This window comes from Balaenoptera physalus (genome assembly GCF_965194825.1).
Source record: "Balaenoptera physalus genome assembly, chromosome: 19".
Lineage (NCBI taxonomy): Eukaryota > Metazoa > Chordata > Mammalia > Artiodactyla > Balaenopteridae > Balaenoptera > Balaenoptera physalus.
In genome coordinates, this window is record NC_138900.1 from 18,760,416 (window position 1) to 18,780,257 (window position 19,842).

The following is a 19,842-nucleotide window of genomic DNA, read 5'->3' on the forward strand; positions in this document are numbered from 1 at the left end:
TTGCTACCATTTATTTTAAACTCTTGAACACCCCCTAATGCACATACTTTTTTCTTTTTCTTTTTTTTAAGAAGAAAACGAAACACTTGGCTTGTTTTGAAAGCAGATTGTATTGTGTTCTACCTGTGGCACCTACCGCGACGGCCAAACGCAGCAGTAACTGCGCAAAGGTGTCCCTTAGTTGGGGGAGGGGGTAGGAACTGCAGGACGCTGGCCAGGAGGGGCGTGGCCGCTGGGGGGCTTCCGGCTCCGGCAGCCCAGTCCCGGCACCCTGTCTGCTAGTTCTACTCGCGCAGTCCACCGATCAGGGGGGCTGGGAGAGAGAGCGGTGCGACCCCTGTCCCCAGGAGTCCCCCTTTCGCTCCTAAGCTATTCGCGTCCCTACCGCGCTGCTAAGCGCTTATACACCACTTTGGTTGTAATACCTTGCCCCAGGTCAAGAGAGGGTGATCCGGACCCATTTTGCAGTTGAGAAATCTGAGGTTCGAAGTGGTGGTTAAGAAACGTGCTCAAGGATATTCGTCGAGTCTCTTGGGCACGAAACCCTTTCTGGGGATCCCTCCTTGGGTGGACCCCTCTCCCCTCGCCACCTCCCAGTGGATCCGCCTGGTTTCTGCAGAGCGGGTTGGGGGACAGGGGGTTGATCGCTGTGTCAACACGTTCGAGTCACCCGCCAAGGCCCTCGGTGGCGCCGCCAACTCTCCCTCAGAGTCCCGGACTCTGCCCCGGCATCCCTTTTGGCGGGAAGCTGTTCCTGACTGCTCGGCCCAGGGCCCAGCGCTCCCGCCGCGCCCTCGACGTGGCGTCGGGTATGGTCACTGTCCCCGCGGCGTGCGCGCAGGAGCCGTAGCTTCACCCACTCGCTCCATTTACCCCCATGGTTCCAGACGAGGAGCTGGATCCCCAACCCGGGCCTCGCGGCAGCAGCGGAGACCCCCGGGCCGCCCTTGCGCTCCCGGGCTGAGGCTGCAACCACTCCCAGATTAAGCCCCTGAGGCTGGGAGAGGGCGAGCGAAGAGCGGAGGGGCTCTTTGCTCTCCCCTCCGCCAGCCTCGCCTGGGGCACGGCTGCGCTCGGCCAATCCGGAGCCGGGGCGGGACCGGGGGCGTGGTCTCGGCGGGCCTGGCTTGGTCTCCAGGACTCCCGGCCGGGCCTCAGGCGGGGCTGGAGGGGCGGTCGCTCAGGCGGGGAGGGGCGGTCGCTCAGGCGGGGAGGGGCGGTCGCTCAGGCGGGGAGGGGCGGGGCAGGGGAGGGGCGGGGCGGGGCAGGGGAGGGGCGGGGCGGGGCCAGGCGCCCTCTCGGGCCAGCGCACAGATGAGCTTCAGTCTGTCCTGTGCTCCCGCGCTGCCAGCATGACCGACACTCTGCTGCCCGCGGCCCCCCAGCCGCTGGAGAAGGAGGGCGACGGCTACTTTCGGAAGGTGGGCGGCTTCGGGCGGGCTGGGATTCTGCGAGCTCCAGACTTCTTTCCCCCCAAGGCTGTGGAGGGGGCTGCAGGGCGCGCGGCCGGGGTCGACCAGGCCTGCAGGGGGAGGGGGCGCACTGGCCTGGGGCGCGCCCGGCGGAGGGTCGGAGTGGAGGGGTGCGGCGGCGGTGCACCCGGCGGCCGAGAGCAGGTGACTTACGGGGCTGGGGAGTGGTGTCTCGGCCGCCCCGCGCAGGTGCCGGCGGAGGACAGGGCCAGGAGGGGTGCTCGGGGTCGCCCCCGCCGGCCGGCCCGCGGCCCTGGGGAAGGGACCGGTTCCCAGTGCGCTGGCGCCCTCGGCGTTGCGGCGCGTGGGGACCCGAGCCCAGCTTCCACCCGAGCGCTTGGCCGGAGCGCGTGGAAATAGGAGCCCCTCAGAAGGTATGGCGTTCCCTTTTTGCCTCCAGAATGCTTCCAGTGTTTGCCTCTTCGACTTTTTCGAGGATGGGAGGGTACCTCGGGCGTCGCCCCCTTCTCTGCCCCTAGTTGCCCAGGAGGGCGTGCGCGCTGCAGACGTGAGGGCAGCGGTTTCTCTCCCTCACCACTTTTCGCTAAAGCGGATTTATCCGATTGTTGGGTAGACCTGCGGGAGGTGCGGGCTCCGCGGGAGCTTGGCACATACCGTGGCCTCCCGCCCTGAAGGTTCGCAGCTCAGCCCCTCAAAAGTGGCCCCAATCCACGGAGCGGGGTCGCTGGGATGTCCGCAGGTTGCAAGGTCTGGGCTACAAAGATGCTTTTGAGCCCGGAGGCACGGGGCACTTTCCATCCTTCTTCCTTGTCCCTATGAGTCTAAAAATAGCCTTTGGCTCTTGGCCATGTTTGACTAGGTGGGTTGAGAAATTGTTTTTTTATAACTTCTATGACTGAAGGCAGAGGACGAAATTATAAACAGGGCAGTGAGGCTGTTTCCCACAGAACAGTCAATTCTTAATTGTTCCACGCCTAATGATCCAGTCAGTGAATGCTCTTGGCGTCTTCCTCCTTCTCCCATGACGCTGCCTTTGGGCTTTTGATCTCTGGTGAGGAGCAGTGTCCCTAGAGGATGGGCAGGAGGAGAATCTGGAAACAGGTGAGGACAGAGTTGGAAAAATTCTTTTTGGTTAAATTGCTTTTAGCATTAAAAAAAAAAAAAAAAGGAGTAGTTTTAAGGTGTATTTAAGTTAAAAGATGTCATTATGGAATTATAGGATTATAACTTCTAATTATGTGTGGCATTTGGGACAGAGCATCACAGGCCATGGAATTGCAGAAGGAGGCCAGGCCTGGGAATCCCTAGATCTCAGCCCTAGGGCCTCAAACCCTGACTGCCTCCCCCACAGAATTGCACTGTAGACTTCAGCAAGTTGCTGCATCTTTCTGGGACTTCATTTCCTCCCCAAATTGTCCTCTGAACAGGTGGAGGTCTGGACCTATAGCAGCATCTGGGGGAAACAACAGAGGAAGGGGCAGAAGAGGTGGTGAACACCTGCCAGGGTTATGTTCCCTTGTCTTCCAGAACAGGTTTTCCAGGGGAAGATGTGCATAGGACCGAGTGGAAGGCAAGGGAGCTGTGAAAGGATGCAAAGCTGAGTGTTTTTCAGGTGCGGTTTCTCCGGTGGTAGATAAAGAGAATCATGGGTGCAAAATAAGATGAATCACTGGTTTGCAATTAGAAACATCCCTTTGGAAAACGAGACCTTGTAATGATCATTGTGCTACGTCATAGTAGTCCAAAGAGTGTTCCTAGTACAAGGTTAATAAAAGGTGTCGACATGGAACCTTCCCTGATGTGTGATCCGAGCCAGGTTGTCCTAAAACAAATGCTCCTTGAATGAGAGGTAGATGTTATACAGGTGAAGAAGGGGAGGATGAACACTTCAGGCAGAGGGAACAGCATGGGTGAAGGCACAGGATTGTGAGCGTTTGTGAGTGAACCCTTGGGGGTGTGGAGGTGTAAGTGGGAACTAGGCTGTTCGGGAGTCATGCATCTTGGATGCATGCGAAGGGAACCTGGAGATCTATCAAAGTGCTTCATGCAGGAACAGACGTGTGAGATTTGTGTCACAGAAAGACCACTTTGAAAGCTGAGTGATCAGTAGGTGAGCGAAGGGGGAGAGGCAGTGGTGGAGCAAGGCAGGGAGGAGTGTGGAAGGTTAATCCTCATTGTCTCTCTCCTACTGTAGTACGGACTACTGATGACTTTTCAGTCAGTTATGTAAAGTACTAGGTAAACACAGCCTCACCACACCCATCCTTTCCACCAGCTTGCACCCCTGACTCAAACCAGGGGTCCAGACTGGAGGCAGGGATCCCAGTGGGGAGGGTGCAGTGATGAGGACCTGAGCAAAGGCAGTCAACAGGGATGGGAAGAACTAATGGACCAAATATGGTGGGGAAGTGCTGCTGATGGGAGTCCAAAATGTCTGCCCTTTGGTGGCTGGGGGGATGGTCAGGCGCCTCACTGAGATGGGGCAACCAGGAGGCTGAGGTAGAGGTGGTGGGCTTGAGGCCCCTAAGCGACATCTGAATGGTGGTCCCAGTGGGGAGTCCACTCCATGAACCCGGCAGCCACTAGAGCACCCTGGCTGGAGATGCAGCTTTGGGGGGCACCAGTGTGGGAGGCGGTGGGATATTGTGAAAAAGGACCCAAGGCAGAAGAGAATAATGCCTCCATTTAAGGGACAGGCAGAGAGATGGTAAACAAGCCCAGAGGGTGACAGTGTCAAGGCAGCTGGGAGAAGAGATCTTTTTAGTGGAGAGACGAGGTTGACAAGTCAGAAGAGCCCTGGAAAATACTGGGTTTAGTCCTTTAGGGGGTTGTTGGTAAATGAGTAGGTGGAGAATTGGGGGCAAAAGTCAGTGTGGTGGGGACTTTCCTGGCGATCCAGTGGTTAAGACTTCACCTTCCAATGCAGGGGGTGCGGGTTCGATCCCTGGTCGGGGAGCTAAGATCCCACATGCCTCGTGGTCGAAAAACCAAAAAACATAAAACAGAAGCAATATTGTAACAAATTCAATAAAATATTAAGTCTTTAAAAATGGTCCACATCAAAGAAAAATCTTTAAAGTCAGTGTGGTGGAGTACAGGTGGAAGAAGGGCAGAGAAAATAGTTGCTGGGGGGGATGGGGGTAGAGGAGAGAGAAGAAGGCAGGTTTGTTTAGAATGAGGAAGTTCGTACTGCCTGCTCGTCTTGGACCCTGAACATGTGAGACAGTTTTTGGCAGAGAGGGCCCCCTGGCAAATCAGGGTCTTCCTGGGGTTGTGCAGGACATGGCTGTACAGAGCCCGAGGACACGGACTCAGTTTGGCCCCAGGTCAGGCATGGACACCAGTACAGACCCTGGCCTCCTGGGTGAGCAGCTTGGGGCAGGGGGCTCTCTGAATTAAAAACAAACAAAAAATACAGAATACTTTCTGGTCTATCACAATATGTTTCTCTCTTCTCTGGTTTCTCACTTTTTTTTTTTTTCTTTCTTGACACTAATATGTTTAAATAGAGGTACAGTTCTATAAGAATAATTAAATACTAAATTATTTTCTTAAAAGAATGACCAGTGGAAATGGAGTTTCTTTTTCCCAAACAAATTTTTATGCTTATCCTAATGAAAGTCTTGGAAGAATGTGTGTTCGGGCCTATAGTTACTGCAGAGTAATACACATTTCCAAGACACTACATCCTGAGAGCTGGTCCCATCTCCAGGGCTCTCTGGGGGCTATAGTCCTGAAACCCACAGGAAAACCTGTTCTTGGCCAAGAGAAAACTAGCTGGAAAAAAACTAGAAAATGATGTTCCCCAAGGCTGTTGAAAGGGCCTAAATGAAAGACCTTAGCAGTAAGGGGAAGAAGACCGTTGGTACAAAGTGCAGCATTGTGGGACCTTATCTCTGCCTCGCCATCCTCTGGGAACACTAATGGCCCAAAATGAATTTAGCTCCATTGTTTTTACCCAAGAGCTGGAGGAGAAGTTGTTTCTTGTTCACAGAAGCCTCCAGGCTGGACAGGGCCCCAAGGTTCACTGTGTCCTGGTTCGTGGTCCCTGTTTACTCTGGATTTCCTCAAGGCTCCAGCAGAGAAGGAAGGAAGAGAATTCTTTTTTTTTTTTTTTAACCCAGAGGCTCCTCTTAGGTCCTCCTCTGCACCATTCATCTTAGTGGGGTGTAATTTCATGTTAGACACACGTGTGCATCATATATAAGCACATGTGGAGGGACATGCTGGGCTGAGTCTGAGGAGTCCAGGGTGGGTCATGGGGGCTCATCCAGTCCATCTTTTTTTTTTTTTTGAGAATCTATTTATTTTTGGCTGCGTTGGGTCTTCGTCGCGGCACGCGGGCTTCTCATTGTGGTGGCTTCTCTTGTTGCAGAGCACGGGCTCTAGGCGCATGGGCTTCAGTAGTTGTGGCTCGCGGGCTCTAGAGCGCAGGCTCAGTAGCTGTGGTGCACGGGCTTAGTTGCTCCGCGGCATGTGGGATCTTCCCGGAGCAGGGCTCGAACCTGTGTCCCTTGCATTGGCAGGCGGATTCTTAACCACTGCGCCACCAGGGAAGTCCCTGCGCCATTTTTATTGGGTAGTGATGATGTTTCTCCAGGTGGGGGTGGGGGAGGGAGGAGGAAGGGTGTAAAAGTTTGTGCTGCAGCCTCTTCCCCACCCCCTACCCCACCATGGTCTGAGCCAGACCCTACAGGCCAGGCTGGATCCAGGCTGATCATCGCCTTGGTGAGGGTCTGTCCAGCTGCACTGGTGCACACCAGCAGCCCAGAGGGCGTGGTGGACAAACTTCTCCTCACATTGCGGGATCCTGGCCAGGAGGGGGTCCCCTGGTAGAAACAGTATTTGCAGGTGACTCAGAGGAGAGTCAGCATGATGAGGTATAACACTGTAAATGTCCCTTGCTTCCTGGGGCTATTTGGACGGATTCCAAGACACCACCTGATGATACAGGGCATTGGCTTTAGCCTGATCACCACTTCCTCCTTTGGCTCAGGTACTAGAGTCTCGTGACACAAAGGCTGTATTGGAGGTGGCCACAGAGGACAGCGGAACCGCAGGTGCAGCTCAGCCAGACTGAGTGTCTGGCAGAGCTGGCAGCAAGGGGTGCCAGCTGGGGACAAGGTCTCCCGCCCGTAGCGCCAGAAACAGGGAGAGATGCAGGTCCTTCTGGCCTTGCTAGTCAGACCCACGGAGTTCGCTAGGGCCATATGCCTTAGAAGATCCTGTTTCGATTAGATTCTAAGAGGAGAAAAAGGCAGGTGATCCAAAACTACAACTTCAGAAGTAATTTCTTTTTCTCCAATATTATTGTATTAGAAAAGTAACATAAATTGTTGTAAAAAAGGGTAATAACAGAAATGTACAAAATCACACACACATACCATCTCCCCCCAACCAAGGACTGTAAACTAGTGGTGAGTACATCCTGCCAGTTGAAATAAACGGGTCATCAGTTGGGTCTGAAAATACATTTGTCTCTTAGAAATTTTGGTGATTGTAAATCTTTGTAGAGTGGCACACACTTTGTACACACACAGTAGGTGTCTGTAAAGATTTGTAGAAGTGACTGAAGGGAGCCGGTTCATATTGTGGCCCCCTACCCCCATGTGAATGGATGGGGACGCCAGAGGGAGGCACCTGGCGGAGATCCTGGAAGGGCAGGAGACCTCTTTACAAGTGCCAAATTCATGTTTTAATTTTTATGGACACGGAAAAGGTAGATTCTGTTCATCCAAACTGCCCTGAATCTCCAGCATGGTGAAAAGTTAAATTAGATGTGTTTTTGTGTATTGCAGGGTATCGCATGCTATTTCTGTGCTTTCTGGTTGACAGCTTCTGGCTAACTCATAAACAAACAATTCTGTTTTCCAGAGCTAGGTGGTTGAGTGAGGGGTTGCATGACTAGGAAGGAAGGCAGAGAAAATATCTCCGTGCTGGAGAGGCAGCAAAAAACACCCCACTCTTCCATGCCCTGCGTGAGGGTCTCTAGCCAGGGGACCCTGCGTGGTCACTCTCACTCAGTCTTACTCCTGACCTAGAGACTCCAAGTTCACACTGTGCCCTCAATTTGCTGGAGACACATCTACATGTGTGGGCTTTAACTTCGGCTGTGTGGAAGAAAGGCCCTCACTGGTTCTTGGGGTGGAGGGGAGCCAGGCGCCAGGCACTGCCTAGAGCAGGTCCCCCCCACCCCCTGCTGCGGAGGAAAGACTGCTCTCTACCCTGTGTCTGCCTTCCCAGTGGCCTGGCCTATCTGCCTTTTCACTGTCAGTCTCTGCGTGTTGTAGGTCAAGTAGCCTTTCCTGTCTTCCAAATCCACTGGCTCCGGTTTTTGCCTAGGTGCTGCTCTTAAATACTTGTTTCCCAGCTGAACAACTTAACTATACCCTCAGGGCCTGTGCGTGTATATTAACAAATAGAGTTTTCACTCTGGGTGAACTTATTCTACTTAGGACTTTCTTAGTTGTGGTTACCAGAAGATCGAATCCCCAATGGTTTAGGCAGATGAACACACCATGGTGCATTCCTACAATGGAATTCTACTCAGCAATTAAAAGGAGCAAACCACTGATAAGTACAACATGGATGAATCTCAAAGCATACTATTGAGCAAAATAAGCCAGACACAAAAGCATACATGCCCTATGATTCCATTTATATGACGTTCTAGAGCAGGCAAAAGTCTACAGTGATAGAAATCAGAGTCTTGGTTGCCTTGGGGGGTAATGAGAATCGTCTATATTCTGATTGGAATAGTGGTTACATACGTATACACATTTATCCAAATTCATTGAACTATGTACTTAAAAAGCTATGTATTTCATTATGTGTAAATTATACCTCAATTTTAAAAAAATGGCTTAGGCAAGAAAGGGAATGCATTTGGCTCCTGTAACTGAGAAGCCCAGAGGAATGGCTTCAGGCCTGGCTTGATCTAGGGCTCAAATGCTGCCACCAAAACTCAGTTTCTCAGCTCTGCTCCCCCTAGGTTGGCTTCATTTGGGGGGAGACACTACCCCCACAGTGGTAACGTGGCTGCAGCTGCCCAGTCTCACATCCTCCTAAGTTCAAGGCTGATGGGGAGAAATGAAGGCCCCTCCTGATGGGCTCTGTTGTCCTATGTCAGCTGCTCACCCTGAATCAAACTCAGGGCTGGGGCCTTTGGTGTTCCAATGAGCCAGGCATGAATCAGATGTCCTTCCCCTTGGAAAGGAGGTGTGGGAGCATGAATTTACAACCCCTGCCGCTATGGGCTGTGAGGTGGGAGAGTGGGACGTGGGTCACTGTGGCCGAAAGATATGCACTGATGCTGGGCAGCCCTCAGCCAGGAAGCACGTAAGGGGTGTCCGGGGGTTGGCGGGCGAGCTGTCCCCGCGTTCCCACACATTCCTGCTGCTCAGGCTCATCTCAGAGTGGCAGGAAGGACGTGGGCTTAAGTCCCCCTCCCACCCTTACTGCCTCTAGCATCTTGAGTAGCTCACTTACCCTCCAAGCCTCAGAACTGTGGGGTCCGAGATGCCATACCAGAGTCCACGTGGGCTGACTGACAACGTGGGAGACCCCACTAAGCTAGTGAGGAAGCTGAGCTTTACTCAGTACTTGCTTTTCTTGGGTGTTGGCAGTCGGACCATCTTTCCACATATGGAGACTGACGCCAATGCCCAAACCTTAGGCTGGTCAGGTAACTGACAGACTCTGTGTAGTGGACAGACTCCCAACTTCACTGTAAGACTTGTGGACAGTGACCCTAGAGGCAAGGACAGTTCATTTGTTCCCCCCAACCCCTCCCCACTTCCCAGGCCAGGCAGGCGTGACAGGTGCTGCCTCGGTCCTGGGCACAAACCCTCAGTTCAGTTTGGAGCAGCTCTACATCCTGTTGTGAACCAATTAAGAACTAAGGTATGGCTGAGGACTGTGGGTCCCCACTAGCAGAGACCCCCTGGCAGGGGCCCGTGGGCAGCTAGCAGTCTCTGATAATGCCAGGGGGTCTTTTGGACAGTCTCGCCCAGATTCATCTCTCAGGGCTCTGGGAAGTTTCCAAACAGCCCTGCGGGCGTTTCTGGTGTTTCCAACAGGTCTGGCATTCCTACCTGTCAGTAAGAAGTAATGTAGTTTAGGGTCCAATTACTCAGTCAAATCTAATCCTAAGCATTCCTATGTCTTATCTGGAAACTTGACCCTACATCTGTGGGCTGGTTAGGGTGTAGTGATTCCAGGCCAGCCAGAAGTTGGGTGAAGTATGGGAGCAGGAAAAAGTTCTTATCCGTGAGCTGGAATGGCTGCTTAATCTTAGGTCTGGGAATGTATGTAAAGGAATTAGTTATTAAGGCTTCTCTGTAAAATAGAACACAACCTTGGTGAACCATGTAATTTTAAGTCAGATTGAGCCATCCCTTCATAGTAATTTTAGGACGTGGAAAGGAAAGAGACTGGCAATTATTTTAGCCCTTTACTAAAGACATTTTAATCTTAGATCTGGAAAGAGAGAATTAGTTTTCTGATTTTTATTTTAAATCAGGGATCATTTAATGGTTTGAAAGATGTTAATTTTAAGACTATTCCAACTCAGAGTCTGAATATCTGTGTAATTTGAATTTGGGCGGCTGCATGGGGGACAGGTAGGTGGCCACCTGCTGGGATGGGAGAGTGAAAAATCTTTGTGGGAGGAGAGATGTAACTTATTTCTGACCCTCTAGTCTAAAGGCCACTGATATGGGAATCCCTGGGAAGGTTGGGGCTGCAGAGAACCCATTTCTTCTTCCTTGGGGTCAAGGCCATGGATGTGGCTTGGGCAGAGGTGTGGGAGGCTAGGTGTTGCGGAGCTGTGATGGCGGTGACCAAGGCAGTGACGCAGAGAGAAAGGGCAGTCCCCTCACCAAATACTGCCCACCAGCCACTCCGAGGGTGTGATTACTAGCCCGTCAGTGGGCGGAACCGAAAGATAAGCTTCAGAAAGGAACGGAGCGTTCCCTCAGATCCCTGGGCTTCTACCTGCTGGGGTGGGAAAAACACTATTAGGTTAAAAGGAAATTTTTTGAATCACTTTGCTGTACACCTGAAACTAACACAATATTGTAAATCAATTATACTTTAATTTAAAAAAAAAAAAAAGCTTTTCCGCCCGCTCCCCCTTCCCCCCGAGCGCCGCTCCGGCTGCACCACGCTCGCTCTGAGCTCCGGGCTCCTACTAAGCTAGTGCCACCGATGTCTCCCTCCATCATGATCATCTACCGGGACCTCATCAGCCATGGTGAGATGTTCTCTGACATCTACAAGATCCGGGAGGTCGCGGACGGGCTGTGTCTGGAGGTGGAGGGGAATATGGTCAGTAGGACAGAGGGTAACGTTGATGACTCACTCATTGGTGGAAGTGCCTCCGCTGAACGCCCCGAGGGCGAAGGTACCGGCTGCACGGTAATCACTGGTGTGGATATTGTCACGAACCATCACTTGCAGGAAACCAGCTTCACAAAAGAAGCCTATAAGAAGTGCATCAAAGGTTACATGAAGTTAATCAAAGGGAAGCTTGAAGAACAGAGACCAGAAAGAGTAAAACCTTTTATGACAGGGACTGCAGAACAAATCAAGCACATCCTTGCTAATTTCAAAAAAAAAAAAACGATCAGTTCTTTATTGGTGAAAACATGAATCCAGATGGCATGGTTGCTCTGCTGGACTACCGTGAGGATGGTGTGACCCCATGTATGATTTTCTTTAAGGATGGTCTAGAAATGGAAAAATGTCAACAGATTTGGCTGTTTGGATCTGTCACCTGCTCGTCATAACTGGCTGGCTTCTGCTGTTCACCCACACAACACCAGGATTTAGACAATGGGACTGATGTCATCTTGAGCTCTTTGTTTTGATGTTGATTCGTTTGGAACGGAGGCATTGTTTTTGAGGGAAAAAAAAAACATGTCATGTAGGTTGTCTAAAAATAAAATGCGTTTAAACTCAATTGAGAGAATGCCTCTTAGTTTAATAGGTAATATCTAAATCCATCCTGTGTAGCCTTCCTGGAGAAGCTAGAACCTGGTTGTAGACCACTACTAGAAAGCGTAAGACCATCTTCAGATAACTTCCACAGTGAAAACCACTTCCGGGACTTGGAATATGAATAAGAATCAACAGTAATTCAGCTGAAGTAAAGGGAAAGACCATGCTCATAGCAGTGCCAACATTTGAAGTGGATTTCTTACACATTTCATCACCTACAAATAAATGGAAGTAGTGAACTCTGGAAGAAATTACCAAAAGAATAAATAGAGACTAACACAGTTGGAAGAAAAAAAAAAAAAAAAAGGATGGGAATTCCCTGGCGGTCCAGTGGTTAGGACTTGGCGCTTTCGCTGTGGTGGCCCAGGTTCGGTCCCTGGTGGGGAATAAGATCCCGCAAGCCGCACAGCTTAAAAAAAAAAAAGGAAACTCTTTTTCTGATCTTAAACTTTTCACAATGAAACATTGATTGTAATCTAAATACCCCAGGAAATAATGGACAGAGAACACAGACAATTCACTGAAAAAGCCATTCAAGTGATCAATAATATATGAAAAAAATGTTTATCTTCACTAATAATCCTTGCAAATTGGGAGCATGGGATACCTGTTTTTTGCATATCAATTTGGCAAAGATTGAAAATAATACTTTCAACTCAACAGTAAAAAATAACCCAATTTAAAAATGGGCAAGGAGGGACTTCCCTGGCGGTCCAGTGGTTAAGACTCTGCACTTCCACTGCAGGGGTGAGGGTTCGATCCCTGGTTGGGGAACTAAGATCTTGCGTGCCCTGTGATGTGGCAAAAAAAAAAAAAAAAAAAAATTGGACAAGGAATCTGAATTGATCTTTCTCCAAAGATACACAAATGGCCAATAAGCACATGAAAAGATGTTTAACCATCTTTGGTTCAACCACCATTAACCATCAGGGAAATGCAAATCAAAACCACAGTGAGATACCACACATCCTAGGTTGGCTCTAATAAAGACAATAACAAGTATTGATGAGGATAGTGGTAAATTGGATCCCTCGTCTACTGTTGGTGGGAATGTAAAATATTATAGCCGCTTTGGGAAATAGTTTGACCTCAAATGGTTAAACATAGAATTAACCATATGACACAGTAGTTCCACTCCTAGATCTATAGCCAAGAGAAGAAAGGAAAACATACATCCACGTAAAACTTACACACAAATAAGCAGCCCTATTCATAAGAGCCAAAAAGTGAAAACACCCTCAAATGTCCATCAACTGATGAATGGATAAATGAATGTTCGTATTGATTGAAGTGTTAGGGACAAAAAGGAGTGAAGTACTGATATGTGCTACACCACGGAAGAACCTTGAAAACATTATGCTGAGTGAAAGGAGCCCATCACAAAAGACTGTATTCTGTATGATTCCACTTAAGTGAAATGTCCAGAATAAGCAAGTCTGTACAGACAGAAATTATCAATAGATTCATGGTTGCCTAATGCTATCGGGGAGAAGGGACAGGAAATAGAGAGTACCTTTCTTTGCTGGAGGATAATTGGGCTGGTGCTTAGGGGGAGGAGGGGGCTTAAAGAGGTTAGACGCCCTGGAACTCAGTCCTAGAAATATACCTTAAAGGAAAAACTTGAGGTTTACAAAGATTCGTGTTTACAGATATGCATCAACTAATTATAGATGATAGCAGATACTTGGAAACAATCTTAACTGTCCGACTATAAGGAAATGGTAAATCCTAAAAAAAGGCAACATTATGCAATTATTAAAATCATGGTTTTGAGGAGCACTTCATAACAAAGGAAATTTTCATGATAGAGTATTAAGTGAGAAAACATGGTAGCCTATGCGTGCCACTGTGCAGAAAAGGGTTAACATGGCAGACCTGAGGCTGCTTTCCTTAGGAAGACCTGCTTGCAAGGTTGGCCCCTGCCTGGTCCCTGGGAGCCTGGCTCTTGGAGTGTTCCTTTCATCCCCTAAGTGATGAAGTTGGCTCACTGTGTCTAAACTAATGGCGAAAACCATGTGGTTTACAATGAACACCTGCTTTCCTTTCGGCATCCTGGAATTTTGGTATGTGCTAGGCAGAAGCTGCCTTTGTGATCAGCCTCTAATAAAAACCGTGAATTTGATTTTCTAATGGGCCAACCTGGGCAGTGACACTGCATGCATGTTGCTGCATTTTTGTTGCTGGGGGAAGAGTGTGCTTTGTGTGACCCCTCGTAGGACAGAGAAAGCATAGGGAAGCCTGCACATGGATTCCTCCAGACTCTACCTCTTTTTCCCTATGATCCAGCTATGTATCTTTATTTACTAAACTGCTGTCATAAATCTTAGCCGTGAGTGCAACTGTATGCTGAGTCCTGTGAAACTCCAGACATGGGGCTGCTCTGGGGAACTCCCTACACAGCCGCTAATGTGGAAAGTAACAATATGCATATATTGTAAAATAGGTGGGCAGGAAAGAAACCAATCACAGTGGCTGTTTTGGAGTTGTGTTATTAGGACTGACTTTTCTTTTTTTATATTTTTCGTATTTTATATATTTTCCATGTTGGAAAATATATAAAATATATTACTTTTACTTTCAGAAAAAATGAGTTTTTAAAACATTTTCTGTTGTATTAGACGTTTGTCATCATTTTTAGAGTGGCTGACCTCTGAAGGGGCATCTCTTGTTTTCCCTCAGGGTTGCAATCCCCTCGCACAGACTGGCCGGAGCAAACTGCAGAATCAGAGGGCTGCCTTGAACCAGCAGATCCTGAAAGCCGTGCGGATGAGAACGGGAGCGGAGAACCTTCTGAAGTAGGTGTCTGCTGGCTCTACCACCTTGGCTGGGAGCCTGGACTCTCCTGAGGCCTGTCCATCTATTTCCTAAGCTCCCAGGCCTGCCCAGCTTCCTCTCAGCTCTTGGTTTTAGCTTTGAGTTTCCTCCTCATTTCTGGCACCTGGAGCAGGCCCTGTCTCGCCTAGCGCTTGGTTGTGTCAAAGAGAAGTATTTTACACAGCCTGTCTGTGTGTTTGGGATAGAAGGGTGATGGAGGAAGTCCAATTATCTGATTCCTGTTTGTTTTCCCTGCTTTCTTTGGGACCTGTTTTCTCTACTGCATAGCACTATGCCTGATCTAGAATCACTGCTTGCTAAATATTTGTTGAATGTATAAAGAAAAGAAAGGCAACACAACATTGTAAATCAACTATACTTCAGTTAAAAAAATTAGATTTGAAAAAATAAAAAGTTAAAAAAAAAAGAAAGAAAGAAAGAAAAGGAAGGCAGAAAGGAGGGAATAGGAGCCTTTCAATTGCCAGTGTCCATCTTTAATGAGAGGGGCCCAGTACAGCTCTGGACTCTTGGGGCACTCATTATTATGCTCTGATGGTAACATAGTTACTTATCAAGCATAGAACTCAGAGAGGCCTTACCTGTAGGCAGCTCTAAGCCCTCCCCACACCCTTCAATGCAATGCAAGATGATGTGGCAGCTTCCTCTTGTTTACAAAGAGTTCAAACTTCTTCTTCAGCGTTCTAGGGGTGACTCTTGCCAGCCCCATGCTGCCTTCTGCACTGGGTATGGAGGCAAGCAGTATGCCTGCTGCCCGGCTAAGTGAGACAGATGCTTCCTGGAGCCTCAGAAAGACATGTGGAGTGTTTGCTGGGACCTGGAACCTGGAAACCTGGCAGGATGTGGATAATGGGTGTTCCCAGTAGGTCTGCTTCACTGTTGGAGGCCTTAGGGAGCCCCGAGGCTGATTGGAGGCTGTTGGGAAAAACAAATACACCAAACCAGGTGGATTGGTAAAAGAGCCACAAGACTCTGGTGGTCACATATATGTACGAATAGTGTGATCTGCTCTTCCATATGGGCCGCTCACCCGAGCACTCAGTAAAGACAAGAGGAGGGTTTCTCACCATGAACTAGGAGTAAATTCATTTCTGAATCGGTCTGTATTTGTTGGTTAGGAAAGATCTCTGAGGTATGAAATGGGGGGAAAGAAAGATGCAGGACAGCATGCCCTGCATATGTGTTTTAAAAATACGTGCATATGCTTTTGTGTATGCATAGACTTTTTCCAAAAGGGGCGAAGAAACAGCTGTTAGTAGAGTGGGCTCTTGGGAGCAAGACCAGGGTTGGGTGGGTAGACGTGATTCCTTCTTGTCACTTTATCCTTTCAGTGTTTGAATGTTCTTTTAACAAAGTGCGTGGATTACTTTCATGCTTTTTTTTTTTTTTAAAGCCTTTTTAAAAATTTTATTTATTTATTTATGGCTGTGTTGGGTCTTCGTTTCTGTGCGAGAGCTTTCTCTAGTTGCGGCAAGCGGGGGCCACTCTTCATCGCGGTGCGCGGGCCTCTCACTATCGCGGCCTCTCTTGTTGTGGAGCACAGGCTCCAGACGCGCAGGCTCAGTAATTGTGGCTCACGGGCCCAGTTGCTCTGCGGCATGTGGGATCCTCCCAGACCAGGGCTCGAACCCGTGCCCCCTGCATTGGCAGGCGGATTCTCAACCACTGTGCCACCAGGGAAGCCCCCACTTTCATGCATTTTTATTGTGAAATACTGCAAAGGCCTAGAAGAATAATGTAAGCAACCCACTGCCCCTGGGTCAGGAACAACAGTGCTGTGCCTGTGTTGGTTTTGTTGCTCATGGACTAGCAAGTCCTGGGGTGGCCAAGTGTCTGGGAACCTCTCCTCCAGCTACTTCTGTAACAGGGTGGAAGGGAGGCTGTTCCTGGAGCTGACTGGGGAAAATACGGTAACATTCCACCTTTTGAAATGACTGACCGTGTCCCTGTCCCCAGAGAAGTCTGGACCTGGGAGTTGTCAGGTCTGCTGCACAGCGGGCCTCAGCGGCCAGTGCAGCTTGAGAGAGGCCTCCGATTTTGTTTGTTGGTGGTTTTTTTTTGGCTGCGTTGGGTCTTCGTTGCTGTGTGCGGGCTTTCTCTAGTTGTGGCGAGCGGGGCTACTCTTTGTTGCGTTGCGCGGGCTTCTCATTGCGGTGGCTTCTCTCATTGTGGAGCACGGGCTTTATGCGTGTGGGCTTTAGTAGTTGCAGCACGTCGGCTCAGTAGTTTCGGTGTGTGGGCTTAGTCATTGCAGCGGGCAGGCTCTAGGGTGCGTGGGCTTCGGTAGTTGTGGTGCATGGGCTCAGTAGTTATGGCTTGTGGGCTCTAGAACGCAGGCCCAGTAGTTGTGGCACATGGGCTTAGTTGCTCCATGGCATGTAGGATCCTCCCAGACCAGGGATCAAACCCGTGTCCCCTGCACTGGCAGGCGGATTCTTAAGCACCGCGCCACCAGGGAAGTCCAAACCCCCGATTTTGGGAAGGCCTGACGTGTGCTGAGCTTGCTGTGCTGAGGAGGCTGCAGGTGTGGTCCCCCTGGTGTGTTTTGTGGCCTTGGATTTTGGTTGACACCTTGCCAGGCCAGCTGTGCGGCCGAGGGGGCAGGTGGGCAGCCCTGACCCTGTACCTGTCCATTCACACAACAAATGGATTTACTGAGCACCTACTAAGTGGCAGGCCGTGTCTGAGATGTGAGAGGATAAGGCCCCAAGCAATTCAGACGAGGCCCTGCTTTCCTGATGCTTAATCTCTCGTAGGGGAAACCGAAATACACAAGCAAACAAATCCAGTCACGTCAGGAGGTGATGTTTTCTAGGGCACCGATGAAAGGGAAATGTGATAGAGGCTGACGCAGTGTGATGCGGCCTTGGAGACTGAGGGTGGTCAGGGAGGCCCCCTCTGGCCAGGGCACTTGGCGTTGCTAAGGCGGGGCCTAGGGCGGTTTTGTCTGTCTTGCTCTGTTAATGACACCAGCAAACAGCCTCTCTGAGGCTCATTGTCGGCTCGGCAGTTGTTGAGCTGGCGGGGTGGGGGTGGGGTGAGGTTGTTAATGATTCTTGCAGTGACCTAAAAGCTCAAAGTGCCCCTCTCTGGGGAATGTTGTCAGAGGAAACCCTAGAGGTATTTATTAATCTGACTTAACCGGCACCAACGGTTTCCGAAAACAAATAGGGCGTGTAGCCGAGACCAGCTCTGGCCCGTGAGTTTCTCTGGGCGGCCGATTAGGTGATTGTCCCTGCCAGCAAAGGGTAGTTTCAGTCATAAACCGGGCCCTGCCGTCCTGTCTGTCTGTTTTCAGGTTCCTAAATGTCCTACCGTTGCTCCCTGATAAAGGCAGAGCAGTTGGAATGTTTGGGGGAGTGGGCGTTTGGGAAAATGTCCCCCCGCATGCAGGAACGTGGGGATCCCAGTCCTTACCTGCATCGGTGAGGGAGCTTTGAGTCTGGGCCGGTGCCCTGAGGAGCCTGGTTTTCTACCCCTTCAAGGCCTTCTTCTCTGATCCATATTGGCCAAGAGTCCATGAGCTTCCTGGAGTCTGATTAGGAAGATATCAGATATTTTAAATGTGCTTTTTTAAGCTAAGCAAGGATAATATTCTCTCTCTTTTCCTAGCTCCCTTCCCTCCCTTGAGAAAAGCTGGAGTAGAAACGTGGTGATGTTTCTCAAAAACAGATGGCCTCTGTGAAATTTAAAGCAAGTTGCCACATAGTTCAATTTTAACTGTTTCTTTGGGTTCTAAAAGGTGGTCACTGGTTCTAAAGGGTGGGTCATTTAACATCTTTGGGCTTCAGGTTCCCTTCTCGGGGCCAGGTGCGCATGGAAAAGAGTGAAGGGGGCTGGGACTGGTGCTGTGATGCGATAGGGAGTGGTGGGGACTGCGGTAAAGAGCAGAGCATATGCTCTCTGGAGGGGGCAACTACAGTGTGGCCCATATGGGGGGCAGGGCCAGGGTTGCCAGATCTTCAGTTTCGCTTTGTTTTGTTTTTTTCAGGAGAAGAGAGAGATCTGACTTTTGTCCCCTTTTTTATCTTCTGATAGTTGAATTTTAAAATATTGGCAACTAATTCAAGGGGGAAGAAATAACACCCTGAGAATCAAGTGAGCAAGTCCCATGGACCTCCAGTTTGCGACTTCTGGACCAGAGGGTCATGAAGTTCTGGGACAGGGGTGCCCTGGGGTGATTTGGGCCATATGAGAGTGACTTGAGGTTAATGACTGCTCACACTATCAGTTCTGAGCGGGGCTGGTGTCTGGGCAGTGGGGTGTATGAGCCAAAGCCTTGGGGGCCTGCACCAACTCTGAGGCCTGCCTTTCTACACTGAGAGATGGGCTGGAAGCAGGTGTCCTGCCAGACCGGCTGATCTGCTGCCTTAGCCAGGTGGCCACATGAGGGCACTGGGCAATACTTGCTCTAGCTTTCCTGAATCCCTGGCAGAGCAGGATTTGGGGTCAGACAGATTAAGGCCAAACTGTTCCAGTAATGTCTGTGAAGCTGGTACAAGCCTGTGTTGCCTGTCAACAAGCCTGTTCCTGGAGAGACAATTTTACTAAAAGACTTGGGAGAAAAATTACACTAAAATAAATGGAGATACATGGGTCAGAATGCAGATTCATGTACATCTTTAAGACAAAACATGGGGATGTTAGAGAAATTTTGGACTTGGGGCAAAGAAACCATACATCCCATGGGGTGTCTATGGTGGAAAAGGTCTCAGAGGCGCCAACTTGAGGGACATGCCTGGATGTTGTCAGTGGCCTCAGGAAATCATTGACTGTGGCCTTCTTTTTCCTGTTCACATATGGTGGCTTGATCACTCAGAGTAAGTTGGACACCTTTTCATTCTTTTTTACTTTTTTTAAAGTTTTTTTTTTTTTTAATAAATTTATTTATTTATTTTTGGCTGCGTTGGGTCTTCGTTGCTGCGCACGGGCTTTCCCAGTTGCAGCGAGCAGGGGCTTCTTGTTGCAGAGCACGGGCTCTAAGCGTGTGGGCTTCAGTAGTTGTGGCATGCAGGCTCGGTAGTTGTGGCTCACGGGCTCTAGAGCGCAGGCTCAGCGGTTGTGGCTCATGGGCTTAGTTGCTCCACGGCATGTGGAATCTTCCCAGACCAGGGCTCGAACCTGTGTCCCCTGCGTTGGCAGGCAGATTCTTAACCACTGCACCACCAGGGAAGTCCCACCTTTTCATTCTTGACTTTTGCAGTGTGTGTATGCTCTTTAGGAAAAACCCGAGGGAGTCTGCCTCTCCTTAGTGGTCCAGGCCAGAAGGAGGCTGTGGAGAACGTGGGCAGGGAGACCCTGGGCAGGAAAGGGCTGAAACACCCTTCTGCCTCATCCTGGTTGGTCTCAGGGCCTCTTTTGGCTGTAACATCAGTTATCAGACCACAGGGGTTTCAGAGTAGAAGCACACCCAAGTGAAAGCTGAGAAAACCCATGTTCTTCCAAAAAGGCCCCTAGAAGGGATTCATTTTCACCCAGAAAGGCAGCCCAGGTGCAGAGCACCAGTACTGAGGAGCCCGAGGTTCTGGTCTTCATCCCTGTTTTGGGCCAGCTCTTCCCCCAGCTGGGGCATGGGGCA

The 19,842-nt window shown here is 49.9% G+C and overlaps 1 protein-coding gene and 1 pseudogene across 2 annotated transcripts in view; both read left to right on the forward strand.

The window, feature by feature from the left end:
- Positions 1-1,317: 1,317 nt before the first annotated feature.
- The window catches only part of RHPN2 (rhophilin Rho GTPase binding protein 2), a 59,239-nt gene continuing 40,714 nt past the window's right edge, over positions 1,318-19,842 (forward strand). Inside the window, exons 1-2 of the mRNA XM_082437573.1 lie at positions 1,318-1,421; positions 14,112-14,227. Of these exons, the coding sequence (XP_082293699.1) occupies positions 1,353-1,421; positions 14,112-14,227 (185 nt within the window). The 5' untranslated portion in view covers positions 1,318-1,352. The remainder of the gene's footprint in view (positions 1,422-14,111; positions 14,228-19,842) is intronic.
- Positions 10,029-11,394, forward strand: LOC309648678 (translationally-controlled tumor protein pseudogene; annotated as a pseudogene). Its single transcript has one exon. The product of its transcript is annotated as a translationally-controlled tumor protein pseudogene (transcript).